Below are 20,642 nucleotides of genomic sequence, written 5' to 3'. Positions count from 1 at the left end.
CTCAACGCCAAAGGCGCACAGAACACTGTTACCTTCCACCAAAGGTGCTCCCTGTTTTTCTACTTGCATTTTTTAACATGCTTTCGAACTGCTAGGTTGGCAGAAGCTGGGACAAGTAACGGGAGCTCACCCCGTTACGCGGCGCTAGGGATTCGAACCGCTGAATTGCCGACCTTTCGATCGACAAGCTCAGTGTCTTAGCCACTGAGCCACTGCGTCCCTCATTGCGTGTGTGTGTGTGTGTGTGTGTGTGTGTGTGTGTGTATTTCTACACTTGGGAGCTCCGTCTTAAAATCTAAGGAATCATTACAGCTTATCGATTTAAGGCAAAATTTGTTGGAAAAGAATGAAAATTAGCAATCTAGTGATACTAAAAGAATATGTATTGGACGTACATCCGCCTATTCAACTTCCAATAAACGTCAGCAGCGGAAGTGATCCCCTCCATCTGTCCCCTCCCCTCACTGATTTCACGGACTAGTCTGGACCTGTCTGGATGTATTTAACCTATGAGAAAAAAAGGATCCTTTCCATTAAACAGATTACTTTAGACCCCAGTGCAGCTTTGTACTCTGAACTGAGATCAGACAACCTGTTGACGAGGAAGATTTTAATAGTAACTCTATGGATTATATGGGAGATGAAACTCGATCAAGATGAGACACTGGATAACTTGGGGGAAAATTTGGCGGGCACCCATCTCCGTAATGGAGAAATGTTTCATCTACTTTCTCATCCTCTGGATAGATGGACTGCTCACCACAATCGGGTATGAAAGACATTGTTTTATCGTTTTAAGCAAGATTAATTTGCATTTATTATCCAAGGGTTAAATATTATACAATAGAAATGTCTTATCTGATTCTGGGCACACTTTTACGGTATGTATTTTAAGATACGGCTGAATATAGGTGGGTCTTTTACTCTTTCATGATTTCAGAAAAAAGATTGTTCAAATGTAGAGATTTCAAAATATAGTAGGTTAAAAAGAAGGCCTTCCTACTAGGTAGGCAGAAGAATTTGGTGGGATTTCTACCAAATGTAGAACAATTGTTATATTGTATTATTATATAATTAGAACCATTATGCAGCCCACAGTTCTGGGCTGCATAAACAGAGTGATAGAATCAAGATCACGTGAAGTGTTAATATCACTTTATAAGGCCTTGGTAAGGCCACACTTGGAATATTGCATTCAGTTTTGGTCGCCATGATTTAAAAAAGATGTTGAGACTCTAGAAAGAGTGCAGAGAAGAGCAAGAAAGATGATTAGGGGACTGGAGGCTGAAACATATGAAGAACGGTTGCAGGAACTGGGTATGTCTAGTTTAATGAAAAGGACGACTAGAGGTGACATAGCAGTTTTCCAATATCTCAGGGGCTGCCACAAAGAAGGTGTGTGTGTGGGGGGGTCAAGCTATTCTCCAAAGCAGATGACAAGAAGCAATGGGTGGAAACTAATTAAGTAGAGAAGCAACTTAGACTAAGGAGAAATTTCCTGACAGAACAATGAATCAGTGGAACAACTTGCCTCCAGAAGTTGTGAATGCTCCAACACTGGAAGTTTTTAAGAAGAGGTTGGATAACCAAGTGGTGTAGGGTTTCCTGCTTGAGGCAGGGGGTTGGACTAGAAGACCTCCAAGGTCGCTTCCAGCTTTCTATTCTATTCTATTCTATTCTATTCTATTCTATTCTATTCTATTCTATTCTATTCTATATTCCTATTGCATCCCAAATTATTATTATTCTATATTCTTATTCCATCCCAATCTATTATTATTCTATTCTAATTCTATTTTATTCCTATTCTATTCTATTCTATTCTATTCTATTCTATTCTTCCTGTTCTGTTCTATCCTATTCCATCCCAATCTATTATTATTCTATTATTATTCTATTCTATTCTAATTCTAATTCTAATTCTAATTCTAATTCTATTCTATTCTTCCTGTTCTGTACTATTCCTATTCCTATTCCATCCCAATCTATTATTCTATTCTATTCTATTCTATTCTTCCTGTTCTGTTCTATTCCTATTCCTATTCCATCCCAATCTATTGTTCTGTTCTGTTCTCTCTATCCTTATTCTATCTTTATTCCCTCTCAATCTAGTATTATTCCATTCTATTCTTTAGAGCAGGGGGTTCCAACCTTGGTCCCTTTAAGACTTGTGGACTTCAACTCCCAGAGTCCCTCAGCCAGCAAAGCTGGCTGAGGAACTCTGGGAGTTGAAGTCCACAAGTCTTAAAGGGACCAAGGTTGGAGAGCCTTGCTTTAGATCGCGCCGTAAAAGGGCGAGTTGGGCGTCGATCGCATCTCCGCGGGGTGGGAACAATAATGCAATGCAGGGGCGGCCGGGGAAGAGATCCGTAGAGGCCCCGATCCACCCACTCAGCGACCCCGGCCCCTTCCGCAAGCCGAGCCCCCTTCTCCGCCTGCATCCGGGGCGGGGGAGAGCGGCGCCTGCGCCCCAGCCGCACACGTGGGGCGGGGGGGTGTCTCTCTCTTCCGTGGAGGAGCCGTCCGGCTGCGATGGGCAAGACCAAGGCCCGTCGCTTTCGCCCGCCGGCTTTCGCTCCGGCCGGCAGCCTGAGCGAGCAAGCGACCGAAGCCGAAGCCGAAGCGGGAGGAGAAGAGGAAAACTCTCCGGCCGCCGAGCTGCTGGAGAAGGCAAGGCTGGGATGGGGAATAGGCTCTCCTGCTGGAGCAGGCAGGGGGCTGGACTAGAAGACCTCCAAGGTCCCTTCCAGCTCTATTCTGATTGATTGATTGAACTGGTTTAGGATCCCCCTGATGGAGCAGGGGGCTGGACTAGAAGACCTCTAAGGTCCCTTCCAGCTCTATTCTGTTTGATTGATTGATTGGTTCAACTGGTCTAGGATCTCCTGCTGGAGCAGGGGGCTGGACTAGAAGACCTCCAAGGTCCCTTCCAGCTCTATTCTGATTGATTGATTGAACTGGTTTAGGATCCCCCTGATGGAGCAGGGGGCTGGACTAGAAGACCTCTAAGGTCCCTTCCAGCTCTCTTCTGTTTGATTGATTGATTGATTGATTGATTGGTTCAACTGGTCTAGGATCTCCTGCTGGAGCAGGGGGCTGGACTAGAAGACCTCCAAGGTCCCTTCCAGCTCTATTATGATTGATTGACTGATTGATTGATTGATTGATCCAACTGGTCTAGGATCTCCTGCTGGAGCAGGGGGCTGTACTAGAAGACCTCTAAGGTCCCTCCCTTCCAGCTCTTCTGATTGATTGATTGATTGATTGATTGAACTGGTTTAGGATCTCCTGCTGGAGCAGGGGCTGGACTAGAAGACCTCTAAGGTCCCTCCCTTCCAGCTCTGTTCTGTTCTATTCTAATTTGGGGAAGGGTCTGGCATCATGGGGAGAGAGAGGAGGACGAGGAGATAGGGGAGGGAAGAGCTTGTAGAAAAAATGCTTTCAAAAGTAAAAAAAAAAAAAAGTTGGCCATGCCCACCCAGTCACATTACCCCACCACCACCAAGCCACCCCCACAGAACCGGTAGTAACAAATTTTACATTACCCCACTGGCACCAAGGATCTCTAATCACCAAGTCCACTTTCCAGCAGGATTTAAATCTATGCATACCCTCCTGGGCAGGTGCAGAGCGCATTTCCTCCACCTCGGATCCAAACACATGCAAGTCAAAGCTATTTTAGATGAGCCCCAAGGACCTCTCCTTTCAACCTTGAGCTACAAACATTTTCCTCTATCGAGACGTAATCATTCGGTTTATTAACCCTCTTTACCGGCCTCCCCTTCTCTTTGCCTTTCCAGCTGCAGCACCCCAGTGCCGACGTGCGTGAATTTGCTTGCGCCAACATTTCCAAGATGTTGCAGCAGCAACAAACGATCCCAGCTTTTGTGCAACGAGACGTAGTTCGGCGGCTGGGTCCGTTACTGCTGGATCCAAGCTTAGTGGTTCGGGAGACGGCAGCAGGAGCTCTGCGGTGAGTGATGGATGATAGACAGAAGGTCACAGGAAATGATGGTTTCAGGGCAAAATTTAGATAGACTCTTTAAAGTCCTGAATAGATTGTGCAAAAGAAATTGGGGGTACAGTCAGTAAACCTGGCGTTACTAGTACTGGCAAGAGACCTAGTTGTGGTTGGAGTTAGGATGGCTTGGCTACACCAAAGTTTGGCAAAAGAACCCCAAAATGCACAGGTACAGCATATGTGGTACCTTGCTCAGTAGTAGTAACTGACAAGGACCTTGGAGTTCTAGTGAACAACCATTTAAATAGGAGCCAGCCATGTGCAGCAGCTGCCAAACAAGCCAACACAGTTCTAGGCTGCATCAACAGAGGGATAGAATCAAGATCACCTAAAGTGTTCTTATCACTTTATAAGGCCTTGGTAACGGCACACTTGGAATATTGCATTCAGTTTTGGTCGCCATGATGTAAAAAAGATGTTGAGACTCTAGAAAGAATGCAGAAAAGAGCAACAAAGATGATTAGGGGACTGGAGGCTAAAACATATGAAGAACGGGTTGCAGGAACTGGGTATGTCTAGTTTAATGAAAAGAAGGACTAGGGGAGACATGATAGCAGTGTTCCAATTTCTCAGGGGTTGCCACAAAGAAGAGGGAGTCAAGCTATTCTCCAAAGCACCTGAGGGCAGGACAAGGAGCAATGGGTGGAAACTAATCAAGGAGAGAAGCAACTTAGAACTGAGGAGAAATTTTCTGACAGTTGGAACAATTAACCAGTGGAACAACTTGCCTCCAGAAGTTGTGAATGCTCCAACACTGGAAGTTTTTAAGAAGATGTTGGATAATCATTTGTCTGAAGTGGTATAGGGTTTCCGGCCTGGGCAGGGGGTTGGACTAGAAGATCTCCAAGGTCCCTTCCAACTCTGTTATTCTATTCTATTCTACTCTACTCTACTCTACTCTACTCTACTCTACTCTACTCTACTCTACTCTACTCTACTCTATTCTATTCTATTCTATTCTATTCTATTCTATTCTATTCTATTCTATTCTATTCTAGAATAGGATACAAGCAACAAAGTTACAGTCATGCAGTCATAAGTGGGAGGAGAAAGGTGATAGGAACAAGAAAATTAATAGTAATAGTAATGCAGACTTAGTGAATAGTTTGACAGTGTTGAGGGAATTATTTGTTTAGCAGAGTGATGGCGTTCGGGAAAAACTGTTCTTGTGTCTAGTTGTTCTGGTATGCAGTGCTCTATAGCGTCGTTTTGAGGGTAGGAGTTAAAATAATTTATGCCCAGGATGTGAGGGGTCTGTAAATATTTAATTGAAATATTTAAACATTTAAAATATTTATATTTTATATTTATAAATGGCTGATTAAAAACAACCTAGCAAACTAATGTGGGATACATTTTGGCTTCATTGCAGAAACCTCAGCGCCTGTGGAGGATTTGAAGTTTGCAATGATATGGTCGCTAAAGACATCATGACTCCTCTTGTTGCTTTATTGAAGGAGGTATGTTGTGCGTGCTTTGAAAATAATTCTGCAGAGGTGAGTTGGGAAGTACAGGAGCCTGAGTACAGCCTCTCTTTAAAGAAGCGTATATTTTTCTTCTAGGAAAACAAAAAAGTCTTATTAAAGCAGCTGCCTCTTTTTCAGGAAAAAAAAAGGAAAGGACTACTTCAAAGAGATGCTGTGCTCATGTACTCACTCATTACAGAATGTGCATAAATTGAAAACGAACAAAAATATGTTTTAAAAGTTTTGAGAAATATTTGAGTAGAGCCAGAGTAAAGCCAACCACTTCAGAGCAAATACAAGATTGGAATGGGCATATCTATCATAATACAGATCTGTGCAGGCATTGAAAGATGTTCAGTAATGCATGGGTACATGGGCACAGCTTCTCTTTAAAGCGGTTGTCTCTTTTTTTCAGACCTCAGCGCAAACCTGAAAAAAGAGGGAGCTGCTTTAATGAGCTCAGATATTGTGCTACATTCCACTCCAGCCTCAATTTTACTGTACAGGCCTTCCTGATAGCCTACTATCCAATAACTAGGTTTGTCCAGGCTTTGCTTTTCAAGATCCTCTAAGGTTGATTAAATTACATTACCTGACCACTAAGCTAATAATAAATCATAGTCACACTTTGCTGTGTTCACTTGACCCTAAACTGTCAACCACAGCTGACAAACCAGAATAAGTTAGGTTCAATTAACAGACTGGAGCAGAAAGAAACAACCTCTTTTAAGTTTAAAGTGATGGATGAAATAGCATATCGTAAGTGGTACCCAGAAAGTCCTTTGAAGGATGAATGAACTTGGAAGAGATCTGTGGAAGCAGAGGTAGCATTAGCACTTAGGCTTTTATACCACTTCAAGTGCTTTGCAGCCTCTAAGTGCTTTACAGATTCAGCCTGTTGCCCCCAACAGAGGTCCTGTTGGGGGCAACAGGCTAGTCCTCATTTTACCAATCTCAGAAGGATGGAAGACTGAGTTGATCTTGAGCTGGTCAAGATCAAACTCCTGGCTGTGGGCAGAGCCTGCCATACTGTATTCTAACCATTGTACAAAGAAGGAAGGGGAAGGGAAGGGAAGGGAAGGAAGGGAGGGAGGAAGGAAGGAAGGAAGGAAGGAAGGAAGGAAGGAAGAGCAATAGCACTTAGACTTTTATACCGGTTCACGTGCTTTGCAGCCCTCTCTAAATGCTTTACAGACTCAGCCTGTTGCCCCCAACAATCTGGATCCTCATTTTCCCAACCTCAGAAGGATGAAAGACTGAGTCGACCTTGAGCCGGTCAGGATCGAACTCCTGGCTGTAGGCAGAGTTCGCCTGCAGTGTTGCATTCTAGCCACCGCTTCACCACGGCTATTCTATGAAGGATATCTTGCGTTCTTCCTATCAGGGCCATTTCAGAATGCATTGATTCTAATTTTTGTTCTTTTTTTTTTTATTTTTGGCCTATTCTGATCCAAACAGTGCAGGGCAGGATTTATAGAAAACAACGGTTCCTTGAAGGAAGACAAGCAGACAGAGAAGAACCAGACGGAAGACATCACTAATGAAGCTGTGAATTTGCTCTGGAACGTGTGGTCAGTAGAGGCGTGACATTTCTTGTTTTCAGGGTCAGCAATGGAGGGGGGGGTTGTATTTGTGAGAAGAAGGGAATCCATTGACCATGTCTTCTCCAGTTGGTGGAATTGGCCAGGATGGATGAGCTCAGCCCTCTTTTGAAAAAAAAAAAAAGTGGAAGCACATTCCAAATAAAACGAGTTCATTAACATTTGCGCGGGTGTCACTGCACGGGTGTGTTAGGGAAGGATGACCAGATCCCAGTTGGCAGAAGGTCCTCTTTTTGTGTCATTTACGGTATAAAACGTTTAATCGGTTTCGATTGGAAATTAACCAATGCCGAAACTGGGGATATTTCAAACATTGTTTGGAAGAAGGAAGTCTGGCTTTTTCCCTCCCCCTCCCACCCAAGCTTCTTCTGCTCAAGGCTTGAAAAGTGATGTGGTTGCATTAAGAAGCATGATCTCATTAAAGCAGCTGCATCATCTTTTTTTTGGACTTGAATAGACGCCAGGGGGTGTGTGGGTTGAAATCCTGCCTTGCTTCCCTTCATTGCATATCAAAAGAGATCCACTATGCTTATCTGATTTCAAAAACAAACATGGTGATCATGGTGGCGCAGTGGTTAGAGTGCAAGTACTGCAGGCTACTTCTGCTGATCACCGGCTTGCCAGCAATTTGGCAGTTCGAATCTCACCAGGTTCAAGGTTGACTCAGCCTTCCATTCTTCCAAGGTGGGTAAAGGACCCAGATTGTTGAGGGGTGGGCAATAGGCTGACTCTGTAAACCACTTAGAGAGGGCTGTAAAAGCACTGTGAAGCGGTATATAAGTCTAACTGCTCTTGCTCTTGCTATCATTTTGGAACTGCGCTCAATCATGATAACATTGAAGATTGCCATCTTTGCTATTAAAGCAATAGACCAGGGGTGTCAAACTCGATGTTGTTGAGGGCCGCAACAGGGTTGTGTTTGACCTTGCAGGGTGTGTGTTGGCTAGGTTGACGTTGCTCACGTCGGGGGCGCCTGTGGCGGCCCAAGTGCTCGGCCAGTGAAAATGGGCTCCCGAGCTCTGTTTTTGGCTTGCAATAGCCTCCAACAACCAGGGGTGAAATCCAGCAGGTTCTGACAGGTTCTGGAGAACCGGTAGCGGAAATTTTGAGCAGTTCGGAGAACTGGCAAATACCACCTCTGGCTGGCCCCAGAGTGGGGTGGGAAGGGAGATATTGCAGTATCCTTCCCCTGGAGTGGGTGGGAATGGAGATTTTGCAGTATCCTTACCCTGCCACGCCCACAGAACCAGTAGTAAAAGAAAAATGGATTTCACCACTGCCTACAACCCTCCACCAGCAAAAACGGAGCCCTGTTCCTTTGCTGTTTCCAGGGCGGCCCCGCGGGCCAGATCTAAGCATCCCGACGTGGGCCTTGAGTTTGACACCCCTGCAATAGACTTTTAGGAGATGGACCAACTAAATCTTCCTTTAATGTCTCTATCAGCGAATGCAACAGCACAGCTGTATCAATATTCAACAAAGAAGGATGCTTAGATGTTGTTCTACAATATCTGAAGAAATTTCATACAAATGTTGACCTGGCTATCGCTGTGGGTAAGAAAGGGCAGATATTTTCCTTTTTTTTTCTTGGAGGTGCTTGTTATAGTTTTTTTCTCCTTGCTAGCACGAGGCTGTCTGTATAATTTACCAAGAGAAGGGGCCATTGGTAGAGGGAAGCTGTTTGTTTAGTCATGTTCAACTCTTGGCGACTTTATAGGCTGAATGCTCTCCATGCTACCCTGCCAAACACAGCTCCTTTCCATTGTTTTGGATGTTCGACTTGGTTACCAGATTTGATGTGATCAAGCCAGCCTGTTCTTTGCTTGCCCCTTCTTGTTCCACTAACTAACCCCATAGGTTTAGGTAAAGGAAGGTTGATTTATGACTTTGCGACTCAGATGTGTGGCCTAGACTTAAACATGTCCTCTGCCCGGACAGCATCCTGCTTACAAACCGTGACAGAAGATAACCCAGACCTACTCTCGTCTTTCGATGCACCTGCGCACCAGGTGCTGGAAATGGTCATGTTATCATCGGAGAAAGATATGGAACACATCCTTTTGCGGACATTGGTGGCAGGTAAATAACATGGCAGGCTCAGCTGGATCGCGCGGTTCAGCTGGGCTTGTCAGAGTGTCAGCTTTGGAAGCCGTACTAGGCCGAAGTCTTCCACACGCTGCCACATTCTCCTCTGTGGGAAAGGAGGGAAGGAGGGTGGTAGTGCAAGGGATGATTAGACATAACAACATATTTTTCCTGCCGGTCAAGGTCAGGCTGGGTTCGCATCTGGGAAAGGAGTGGCCGGAGTGATGCTTCGAAATGGGACAGTTAGGGATTGGAGTAGGGTCATGAGAGTGGAGATTTTGGGGTTTGTATTACTGAGGGATGAACCGAAAACACCAGTTTCGGTTTTCATCCAACTGTGCCAGATTACCTATGCTAGTAAAAGAACTTTGAAAGATGCTGATTTTGGAGTCTTTTCTGCAGGAGGGGATTTCTGGAATGCTGACACAGAGGCTTTTAAAACTTCTTCAGCCGAAGAGCTTGTAGAAAAAAAATCTTTTTAAAGGCTTCTCTGACGATCCCAGCTGAGTTGCCTGATCGTCAGAGGCTTTTTAAAAGCATTTTTTTACAACCTCTTTGGCCGAAGAGGTTGTAGAAAAAATGCTTTTAAAAGGGAAAAAAAAAGTTGGACGCACCCACTCAGTCACATTACCCCACCACCACCAAGCCACGCCCACAGAACCGGTAGTAACAAATTTTACATTTTACCCCTGGGCTGATCTCTACCGTATCCTTTTCGTGGCTTCAGGGGTAGCATGGAACATCAAGAGCACCATGCCTTCGGGGAGCCAGGCGGGTACCATCAATGCCATCCTGAAGATTTTCTCAGACTGTCTAGCTGTGGATGCTGGAGAGGCGGTCGTTCGGATGAAGGAAGCCGAAACGGAAAGGTTGAAGACTTCAGTTGAAGGAAACGGAGTGAACGGAGGAACCTCCGTCCACGTAGGAGAGGATAGCATGGAAGAGGGAACTGGAAGGATCGCCCGAGGAGAGAAGGACCTGTTGGATCTACTGCCAGTAAGTGGGCGATCCGTTCTTTCAAAAGGGAGCACCAGGGGCTGATTTATGAGGATAAGACAAAATGTCAGGGTTCCAAATAATACATCCATAGTAAACAAAACTCCGAGGCAGGTAGATTCCACAAAGAATAGTTTTATTGGATATATCATATTGGCACAGGCTGGTGAAAACCAACTCTGAATGTTCCCGTGGTTTTCGCCTAATTAAAAGTAAAAGTTTTCTCCCTTCCCCAAACAAATCAGTCACACGGTCCAATCACGATGCTGTCTGGTCGCCTGGTAACTTCACTCCTCCTCTCTCCAGCCACCTGTGGGAATGTCCTTGGTTCCCAGGGGAAAGTGTTTTGTTTTGGCTACAAAACCCCAGTTCTCTCTGTTCCCCCCTCCCTGTCCCTCAGCTCCCGGTGTGGCAACACTGAAGACCCGGCATGGCTTCGGTCAGCTCAGCTTCAGGGTTGACAAAAACGCAGGTAATCCTCGATTTACAACAGTTTGCTTGGCCACAGGATCAAAATCCGGGTTTTAAAAATGCTTTTAAAAGGCTCTGAGGATCCCAGCTGAGTTGCCTGATCATCAGAGGCTGGTTTTTTTTTTTTTACTTTTAAAAGCATTTTTTACAACTTCTTCGGCCGAATAGGTTGTAAAAAAAATGCTTTTAAAAGTAAAAAAAAAAGATCGCACACCACAGCTGATCACCCCCCTGTGTGCTGTTCTATTTACTGCATGCCTCCTTTTGCCGTGCACTGCGCGCGCGCACCTCGCATTTGGTTCGTGGTGCGCATTGTGCATGTGCGCGCAGCGAACTGGTAGTAAACCGGTTCAGAATTCACCACTGAGACGAGGCCTTGTGTTAATAGAATAATGACAGAATAAGAGAATTGGAAGGGACCTTGGAGGTCTTGTAGTCCAACCTTCTGCTCAAGCAGGAGACTGTATACCATTCCAGACAAATGGTTGTCCAGTCTCTTCTTAAAGACTTCCAGTGTTGGAGCCTCTGGTGGCTCAGCAGACTAAGTCTGTCTGTTATTAACAGCAGCTGCTTGCAATTACTGCAAGTTCAAGCCCCACCAGGCCCAAGGTTGACTCAGCCTTCCATCCTTTATAAGGTAGGTAAAATGAGGACCCAGATTGTTGGGGGCAATAAGTTGACTTTGTATATAATACACAAATGGATGAAGACTATTGCTTGACATAGTGTAAGCCGCCCTGAGTCTTTGGAGAAGGGCGGGATATAAATTCAAATTAAAAAAAAAAAAATTGCAACTTCTGCAGGAAAGTTGTTCCACTGATTAATTGTTCTCACTGTCAGGAAATTTCTCCTTAGTACTAGGTTGCTTCTCTCCTTCATTATTTCCACCCATTGCTTCTTGTCCTAACCTCAGGTGCTCTGGAGAATAGATTTACTTCCTCTACTTTGCAGAAACCCCTGAGATATTGGAACACTGCTATCATGTCTCCCCTAGTCCTTCTTTTCATTACCCAATTCCTGCAACTGTTCTTCATATTTATTTATTTATTTATTTATTATATTTGTATACCGCCCATCTCCCGAAGGTCTCAGGGCGGTTCACAGCCAATAAAACAACAGAAAATATATAATACATATAAAATAGCAAAAAGAATAGAAAATTAATTCAATTGATGGCCTAAAACTTTTAAATACAAATTTAAAACCCCGTTTAAAACCCCTGATTTAAAACCCCAATTTAAAACTACGTTCACGCTAGTCCTGCTCTTCGAAACAGCAACGTCTTCAGCTCGCGGCGGAAGGACCTGAGGTCGGGGAGTTGACGAAGCCCCAGAGGGAGCTCGTTCCAGAGGGTAGGAGCCCCCACAGAGAAGGCCCTCCCCCTGGAGGTCGCCAGCCGACATTGTTTAGCTGACGGTATCCGAAGGAGGCCCTCTCTGTGAGAGCGCACTGGTCGGTGAGAGGCTAATGGTGGCAGTAGGCGGTCCCGTAAATATCCCGGCCCTAAGCCATGGAGCGCTTTAAAGGTGATAACAAGTACCTTGAAGTGAACCCGGAAGACCACCGGGAGCCAGTGCAGATTACGCAGGAGGGGTGTTACATGGGAGCCACAAGGAGCCCCCTCTATCACCTGCGCAGCCGCATTCTGGACCAGTTGAAGTCTCCGGGTACCCTTCAAGGGGAGCCCCATGTAAAGAGCATTACAGTAATCATCTTTGTTGCTCTTCTCTGCATTCTTTGCTTCCTAGCGCAGCCAGCAGGAGTTGAAGCAAGTGAGTGCGTTACTTCTGGCTCAACAAACCGCCCTGGAAATTATCGTGAACATGTGCTGCAATGAAGGTATATCTGTGGTTCTTTTCTTGGGTGAAGTAAGCTGGGCGCTTAGGTGAAGCGGACAGTAGAAGTTGGAGAGAGAAATAAATAAATAAAACAAATGTAGTTTCCCTCCCTGTTTTAATACGTGACGCTTAAGGACGTTATTTATACCACATTTGTTGTCCCACACCCCAATCCACAGACAGTGTGGCAGTGGAGTAAGTCCTAAAATGAATGGAAATCCCATGGATGGCCACCAGAAACTTTTGATCTTGGTTAAAGGCCCTGTGGAATAGTTAAAACCCTACTAAGTGTATATACACACATGTAAACTGGGTCAGTTGAATTGTCGTGAAGCTCTTGGGTCTTTGCATGTTGTGTGAACCAATTTCTATATACACAGCATGTAAAACTGGGTCATTTGAATTGTGTAACTCTTGGGTCTTTGCATGTGAGAAATTGCGTGAGCCAACACACCTGGAAAGCTGGGCCAGTTGGAGTGGTGCTGTGCGGTGGTCTGGAGGTGGAGGCCTCGCCTCACAATCAGGAGGCTGTGAGTTTGATCCTAGGTAGAGGCAGATATTTTTCTCTCTGGGCTCTCTTGAGAAAATATCTGCTGAACAAAACTTTGCATTGGCGCTTGAAGGGCATCCAGCCATTAAAACACACTGCTAGCTCCATTCAGTTGCCCAGACTCCACCCCACAAGGGATTGTGGGGTCATTAAATGAAGATGATGATGATATAAAGCTGGGTCAGTTGAATTGTGGTGAAGCTCTTGGGTCTTTGCATGTTGTGTGAACCCAGTCTGTTGGATAGCGGATCATGCATTGTGTGAATGTTACTCAAATGGTTTTGGCTTACACCTTCACGCTTATCGCAACAATCCGTGCAAAAATAAAACATTCTCATAATGGTTGCATCTATAACCTCTGTAGCACGGAAAACAAAGAAACTGGAATTTGGTTGAGAGGTTGGCATTTGAAGAATTCAAGATGGCGGCATACAAATAAAGTTGTTGCACTTCCTTTGGGATGTTGTTGACGCCTGGGCTTTTATTTCCAGATTCCTCTGACGAAGAATGGGAAGAGTTATCCAGCAGCGATGAAAGCGATGCCTTTCTGGATAACAGTTTCGAAGAAGAGGGAAAGCTCTTTTCTCCACTGTGCCTTTCAGCTGAAATTCACACCGCCCTGGTCAACCAGTTCATCCCAAAGAAGGTCACCAGTTCTTCTTTGACTTCAGACGACAAACCTCTTTGAGTTTCCAAAAGCGGTTTCTATTTCCCAAACCTGTGATTGCATTTTACTTCCTTAGGGTTCATTGAATAAGCGCCCCATTGGCTGAGTTCACATGGATGTGAAAAACGTGGATTACAAATGAAGGGTGGAGGTCACGCAGTACAGTAGGCTTCCTTTCTCCAGCTTGGTGCCCTTCAGATACGTTGGGTCAGGTGGCAGTATGCTAAGGTTTAGCATGATGGGTGAATCAGGTCATAGTCTCCCAGTGCCCCACCCAAAAACAACAACAACAAAAAAATACTGTCAGGTCAGCAGTCTTTCCCATGATTGTGATTCCTACTGAACCAGGCTGGGAGACCATTTGAAGGTTCAGGAACCCCTTGCAGGTGTTATGGCTTAATTAGCTGATTAGAGTGGGACACTTTGAGCCTAGAATATTGAACCTTTTCACAATATTCTAATTTTCTGAGATTGTGAATTTGGGGTTTTCATGAACTGTCAGCCATAATCATCAAAATTATGACAAATCAAGGCGTGAACTATCTCGCTTTGCATGTAATGAGTCTATCTCATGTATTAGTTTCACCTTTTAAGTTGCATTACTGAAATAAATGAACTTTTGCAGGATATTCTAATTTTTTGAGTTTCACCTGTATGTTAATACCACTGTTTGGAGAATTGTCATAACCAGAATTCATATAGGTAGCCGTTGTATCCCTGCCTAATCCTCTTCCCTTTTTTTTTGACTTTCTGTGTAATGTGTTGAAGTTTTGTTGGCCATGACATGAAGGAATGGGTGGCCAAAGGACTTTGAAGATATCTTTGCAGTTTCACAGTAAAGGTTCCTAGCCTTTAAAATAAGTTAAAAGGAATGTGATGGTCTTAAGGAATGTGAGGTTACTTCCACATTTTGTGGGGATGTTTTGCTCTTCTAAGAATTGGGGCCTGTGGTCCTTCTTTGAACCTTCACAATGACCCACAGCTGTTTTTTGCTTCGTGCAGATCCTGGAAAAAACTGCTTTCCCTAGTGGAGTGACTCTTGATGTCTGTATGCAACATCCATCTTGGAAGCCTCTGATTAAAAAGTAAGTGACTTGTTTTCATTCGATTCCTTGTTACCTCCTTCTTTGGAGAACACTCTCTGTTGATCTGCCTGGGCAAGTGTTTCTCAACCTTGAAAGCTTTAGGAGGGATGGACTTCAGCTCCCAGAATTTGGGGTTTTCATGAACTGTCAGCCATAATCATCAAAATTATGACAAATCAAGGCGTGAACTATCTCGCTTTGCATGTAATGAGTCTATCTCATGTATTAGTTTCACCTTTTAAGTTGCATTACTGAAATAAATGAACTTTTGCAGGATATTCTAATTTTTTGAGTTTCACCTGTATGTTAATACCACTGTTTGGAGAATTGTCATAACCAGAATTCATATAGGTAGCCGTTGTATCCCTGCATAATCCTCTTCCCTTTTTTTTTGACTTTGTGTGTAATGTGTTGAAGTTTTGTTGGCCATGACATGAAGGAATGGGTGGCCAAAGGATTTTGAAGATATCTTTGCAGTTTCGCAGTAAAGGTTCCTAGCCTTTAAAATAAGTTAAAAGGAATGTGATGGTCTTAAGGAATGTGAGGTTACTTCCACATTTTGTGGGGATGTTTTGCTCTTCTAAGAATTGGGGCCTGTGGTCCTTCTTTGAACCTTCACAATGACCCACAGCTGTTTTTTGCTTCGTGCAGATCCTGGAAAAAACTGCTTTCCCTAGTGGAGTGACTCTTGATGTCTGTATGCAACATCCATCTTGGAAGCCTCTGATTAAAAAGTAAGTGACTTGTTTTCATTCGATTCCTTGTTACCTCCTTCTTTGGAGAACACTCTCTGTTGATCTGCCTGGGCAAGTGTTTCTCAACCTTGACAGCTTTAGGAGGGATGGACTTCAACTCCCAGAATTTGGGTTTGGCTAGTCTAAAGAAAAGAAGAATTAGGGGTGACATGATAACCAGCTGATGGACTTGGGCAGCTCAACCAATAAGCCAAATAGGAGGGTTGACCTCAGGTTGGCCCTCAACCTCAACCCTTGTCTTGACTTTTCTTTCAGGTTGAACATGATCCAGTACAGAGCGCTAACCTGCCTTCACAGCATCTTACTGGTGTCGGATGTGGATAGCCTGGGGGGCCCTCCAGTGCTTCAATCCCTCTCACAGCATCTGTCTCAGTTGATTTTTTCTCAGCCAGGTTTGCTTCAGGCTTTGATTTTTAGGCTCTTTCCAGCTTGGTAGGACTCCTTCTTCCCAGCTGCCACCGTTGCTCATTCTTCCCAATCATCCTGCTAATTGCACTGGCTACTCGATAGCTCTACCTTTTAATGACTGGGTTTCCTGCTGTTTTCTCTTTGTAGACCCCTGTAGACTAGACTTATTCATTTAAGGAAGGCATGAGTGAACATGTTGCAGTCGGCCTCCTGGCATGGCATGCCAGAGACCTCTGAATCCGTGTTGACTCTTGGTGATTGCCAGAACAAGCCTCTGTGGGCTTTGGGGGCCAGCATTTTTCAGAAATGGCGACCTCTTGCTATCATCTTGGGGCCGTCAGGAGGGACTGGCCCAAATTACCTAGCATTGTGACCAAGGCCCAAGTAGTGATTACTAAACACAATTCAGTCCTCAACGAAGTTATTTTATTAAAACAGCTGAGAATTCATTCATTCTCAGCTCCGTCCAAAACAAAATTCTTAATAACCAGTCCCTCGGTCTTGTCACCAACCTTTGATGTCTTTGGCAACCTGCCAAAGGCTTTTCTTGGCAAAACCCCCACAAAGTTCAAGAAACGCTGACAAGAAGCAACGGCTCGTTGCTGTTCTTTTAAGCCTTCTGGGAGGGGCCGATCATCTCCTGGCCTTACTCCTGAGTCGTCCTTTTTTCTTCAGCTGCTCTTGCCTTCTGGCAGCTCTTCGCATGCGTGCACTAAGAAAAGGCTCCTCCTGTTCCTCTGCCTCTCTGCTGTCTGCCTCTGGAGGCTCCGGAGTCTGTGCATCGCTCCCAGCTGGCCCTGGCCCCATCTCTGCCTCCGACGCAGAGCCCTCGTTCGGGCCTTCCCAACTCCAGGACTGACCCATTGTCCTCCCCAGCCTCCTCACTGTCTGACTCTGTTGCCAGGTCCGCAGGCTGCTGGCGGACCACAATACCCAGATGGTGTTCCTGCCTAAGGGAGGACTAGAATTCATGGCCTTCCGGTTTTTAATCTGGAGCCTTAAACCAGTGTCTCTCAACTTCAGCAACTTGAAGACGGCGGGACTTCAACTTCCAGAATTCCTTAGTCAGCCTTGTAGGCTGAGGAATTCTGGGAGCTGAACTCTATGTATCTTAAGAAGTCACTGAAGTTGAAAAACCACTTAACAAATTTCTCACTTAGCAACATCAATCTGGGGCTTAATTGTGGTCGTAAATTGAGGTTTACCTGTATAACTTGTGTTTTGAGCTTAAAAGAAAATGTGCTTTTTTTAAAATTTTTGGGCAGAATTTTCAAAAGAAGTGGAATTTCTAGAAGCCGTCACCAGTGCGTTGCGAGCTCTTTTGCAAACGTTGGCATCCAATAATATACCTCAGGTGAGTTTTCTGGACGTGTTGGCATCTAATTTCCCACAATGTCTTTCAACATGCTGGGGAGAGAAAAAGCTGCCAATGTGGCCCCATACTGGGCGAATGTCATTTGGTTTTAATCTTATTTATTTTACATTCTTTTTTTTTTTTTTTTTTTGCACATGCTATATTTCTAATGGCCTGTTTTATTCGCTCGGAGTTGAAGGTTTTAATGTCTGTCGTTTGAAAAGGCTTTTGACATGAATAAAGAAAGTTTCCACAATCTGATTATAGAACATGCACATCATATGAAGCGGTTAAAAATTGTGCACATCTGCGATTTCTGGAAGATCTTTTGAGTTAAATAGGAAGGGGGTCAGACCCACTAGTTCTGAAGAGATTTAGGAAAGGAGTATGAGAAGGAAGGACTCACTGGAGAAGAGCCTAATGCTGGGAACGATCAAAACCCCCAAAACCATCCCGACTCCTCAGTCGATCACATGCTCCAATCGCCATCCGTCCCATCTCGAGACAGCACTCCGACCACTCCTTCTCCAGATGCAAGATCGGCCTGACCTTGACCGACAGGAAGATTATGCCTAAAGACAACCCCTCTATTAAATCCCCCCCCCTACTTTCCCACACATGAGAAGGTGGCAGCATGGAAGCTTCCGGCCTAATATGGCTTCCAAAGCTGACACAGTGAGAACAATTAACCAGTGGAACGTCTTGCCTCCAGAAGTTGTGAATGCTCCATCATTAGAAGTTTTTTAAAAAAAGATTGGACTTCCATTTGTCTGGAAGGGTCTCCTGCATGAGCAGCGGGTTGAGATTGGATAACCATTTGTCTGAAGTGGTGTAGGGTTTCCTGTCTAAGCAGGGGGTTGGACTAGAAGACCTCCAAGGTCCCTTCCAATTCTGTTATTCTATTCTAATTTATGAGACCTCCCAAGATCCCTTCTGACTCTTGTTTTTTTGTGTTCTGCAAATATATTTTATTGCTGCTTCTGCTTGTGGATGGCTTCTTAAAAGCCGTGACCGTTTTGTTTTTTTCACTCGGAACGAAAACATTCCTAAAAAAAAACTGCTTTCCAGCACATTGGGATTGTAGTTCCCAAAGTGGCTGTCGACCCAGCACATCTGGAGGGCTCCAGGTTGGAGATGGCCAAGAGGGATGTTTTGACTCAAAAGGCTGTGATTTCTTTTCCTTCCTCTTCTATTAAACAGTCCATGACCCCGGAGCAGCTGATGACTCTGTGTGAAACCGGAATTCAGAGCACAAACATCAGCGTCCGAATCAATGTGGTTAGCATTTTGGGAATTGCTGGGAGTGTCCTTGCCAAAGTGGAAGACACCACGGAGACCCTCAAGGTAAAATCAGCTGCTGTCTTGCTCTTAATGGGGGTGTCATTTTGTTTGGAAGGTAATGGATGGAAACTAATCAAGCAGAGAAGCAGCCTAGAACTAAGGAGACATTTCATGACAGTGAGAACAATAACTGAGTGAAACGTCTTGCCTCCAGAAGTTGTGGGTGCTCCATTACTGAAGACTTTTAAGAAGAGATTGAATAGCCATTTGTCTGAAATGGTTTAGGGCAGGGGTCTCCAACCTTAGTAACTTTAAGACTTGTGGACTTCAACTCCTAGAATTCCTCAGCCAGCTTTGCTGGCTGAGGGATTCTGGGAGTTGAAGTCCACAAGTCTTAAAGTTTCCAAGGTTGGAGACCCCTGATATAGAATTTCCTGCTTGAAAAGAGGGGTTGGACTAGAAGACCGCTAAGGTCCCTCCCAACTCCGTTATTACGTGTTTTTTTCCTTTGGATTCTGCATTTCTTTGTGTCGTTCCAGAACATCGGAAAATTCCTCCTCAACGTTGCGACGAAAGACCCTTCTCTTGTGGTGGTGGGAGAAGCCTTGGATGCCCTTTTCGATGTTTTTGCCGATGGCAAAGAAGCGGAAAGGGCAGCGGAGGAAATAAAATTGCTTTATGCGCTTAAGGAATTCCAGCCCGTTTTCAAGTCACGGGTAAGCATAGAGTTTTCTAGCGAATGGGGAGAAGATGGAGAGGGTTAAGATGGTTTAGGGCAGGGGTCTGCAAACTTGGCTCTTTTAAGACTTGTGGACTTCAACTCCCAGAGTTGAAGTCCACAAGTCTTCAAAGAGCCAAGTTTGCAGACGGGAAGCACCTGGGTTGCACATTTAAACAGCTAACATTTCTTGCCCGGTTGCGGTCATTCATTGATTTCTTGAAAATCCTAACATCGGCTTTATTTTTAAATCCCCACATTACTAGTCCTCGTGGTTTCAAGCAATGCATTTTGAAATGGGATGGCTAGGCTTTTTGTCATTGACAACTTTGCTTGATTTTTTTTAAAATAGAAAGTTGGGGGAAGGGCTAGAAAGATATAGAAACAGGCTGGTTATGGGTATTGATTCTGTTTCATTTTATTTCCTGGGATAAGGGGTTTAGATTGTCTGTCTGTCTGTCTGTCTGCCTCTTTCTATCTTATCTATCCATATCTATCCATCTATCTATCTATCCATCCATCTATCTATCTATCTATCCATCCATCCATCCATCCTATCCATCTCTATCATCTCTGTCATCTATCCATCCATCCATCCATCCATCCATCCATCCATCCATCCATCCATCCATCTCTATCATCTATCTATCCATCCATCCATCTATCCATCTTATCTCCATCTCTATCATCCATCTATCTATCTATCTATCTATCTATCTATCTATCTATCTATCTATCTATCTATCTATCTATCTATCTATCTATCTATCGCTATTAATTGGAGTTCAGCTCATTTAGAGCTTCCACATTTCTTTTTTAACTGCAGATGCGAAAGGAAGGCAGAGGACAGTATAACACGGAGCAACTATGTGTTCTAGACAACGTGAAGCTGAATTTAAGAAGATTTATTGCCTATCAAGAAACATTGGGCAGAAAGAAAAAAGTTTTGGAATAGAAATAGGATGGAAAGCTCTATTTTTTATATAGTTTTATTGAATGTTTTAGCCATTAATTCTATAGGACTTTGTAACAACAGCTAGTAGGAGGAAAGGGTTATGGTCTGCTTTTCATATTGTATGTGTTATATTGTGGAGTGGGGGGAGAGGCAGAGAAAAGTGTGAAAATGAATTCAGCACCACAAAAGGGTCAAAATTTGTCCTTAACGTGGTGAAGTGTTTTGATTTGCAATTCTTAGAAAAAGAATGAGCAAAAAAAATCTAAAATAAAAGATTATAATGGAAGTGCCCATTTTCTTAATGTGGACAAAATAATTCGATTACTTGATTATATATTTCAGGGTTTTCAATTTTTTTTTTTTAAAGTAAAAGTACAATGTAAAAAAAACC

The 20,642-nt window shown here is 44.1% G+C and overlaps 1 protein-coding gene across 1 annotated transcript; it reads left to right on the top strand.

The window, feature by feature from the left end:
* Positions 1 to 2,349: 2,349 nt before the first annotated feature.
* On the top strand, positions 2,350 to 20,537 carry HEATR3 (HEAT repeat containing 3). Its single transcript, XM_058154844.1, has 15 exons — positions 2,350 to 2,670; positions 3,801 to 3,973; positions 5,394 to 5,481; positions 6,946 to 7,058; positions 8,533 to 8,642; positions 9,027 to 9,167; positions 9,901 to 10,169; positions 12,389 to 12,479; positions 13,520 to 13,674; positions 14,698 to 14,780; positions 15,791 to 15,927; positions 17,209 to 17,297; positions 18,498 to 18,641; positions 19,118 to 19,294; positions 20,123 to 20,537. Exons 1-15 carry the CDS (start codon positions 2,533 to 2,535, stop codon positions 20,249 to 20,251), a joined length of 2,037 nt encoding a protein of 678 aa, XP_058010827.1. The 5' UTR covers positions 2,350 to 2,532; the 3' UTR covers positions 20,252 to 20,537.
* The last annotated feature ends 105 nt before the right edge of the window (positions 20,538 to 20,642 follow it).

Source organism: Ahaetulla prasina, chromosome 12, assembly GCF_028640845.1.
Source record: "Ahaetulla prasina isolate Xishuangbanna chromosome 12, ASM2864084v1, whole genome shotgun sequence".
Classification (NCBI taxonomy): domain Eukaryota; kingdom Metazoa; phylum Chordata; class Lepidosauria; order Squamata; family Colubridae; genus Ahaetulla; species Ahaetulla prasina.
The sequence above is the reverse complement of the archived record's forward strand: the minus strand, read 5'-3'. Positions and strand labels throughout refer to the sequence as shown.

Bases quoted from the DNA above. Each gene is read 5' to 3' on its own strand.
- HEATR3 (XM_058154844.1), top strand. From the start codon at position 2,533: ATGGGCAAGACCAAGGCCCGTCGCTTTCGCCCGCCGGCTTTCGCTCCG. The intron at 13,675-14,697 runs GTCACCAGTTCT...TGCTTCGTGCAG, and splicing joins ACCAGTTCATCCCAAAGAAG to ATCCTGGAAAAAACTGCTTT. The intron at 14,781-15,790 runs GTAAGTGACTTG...CTTTTCTTTCAG, and splicing joins TGGAAGCCTCTGATTAAAAA to GTTGAACATGATCCAGTACA.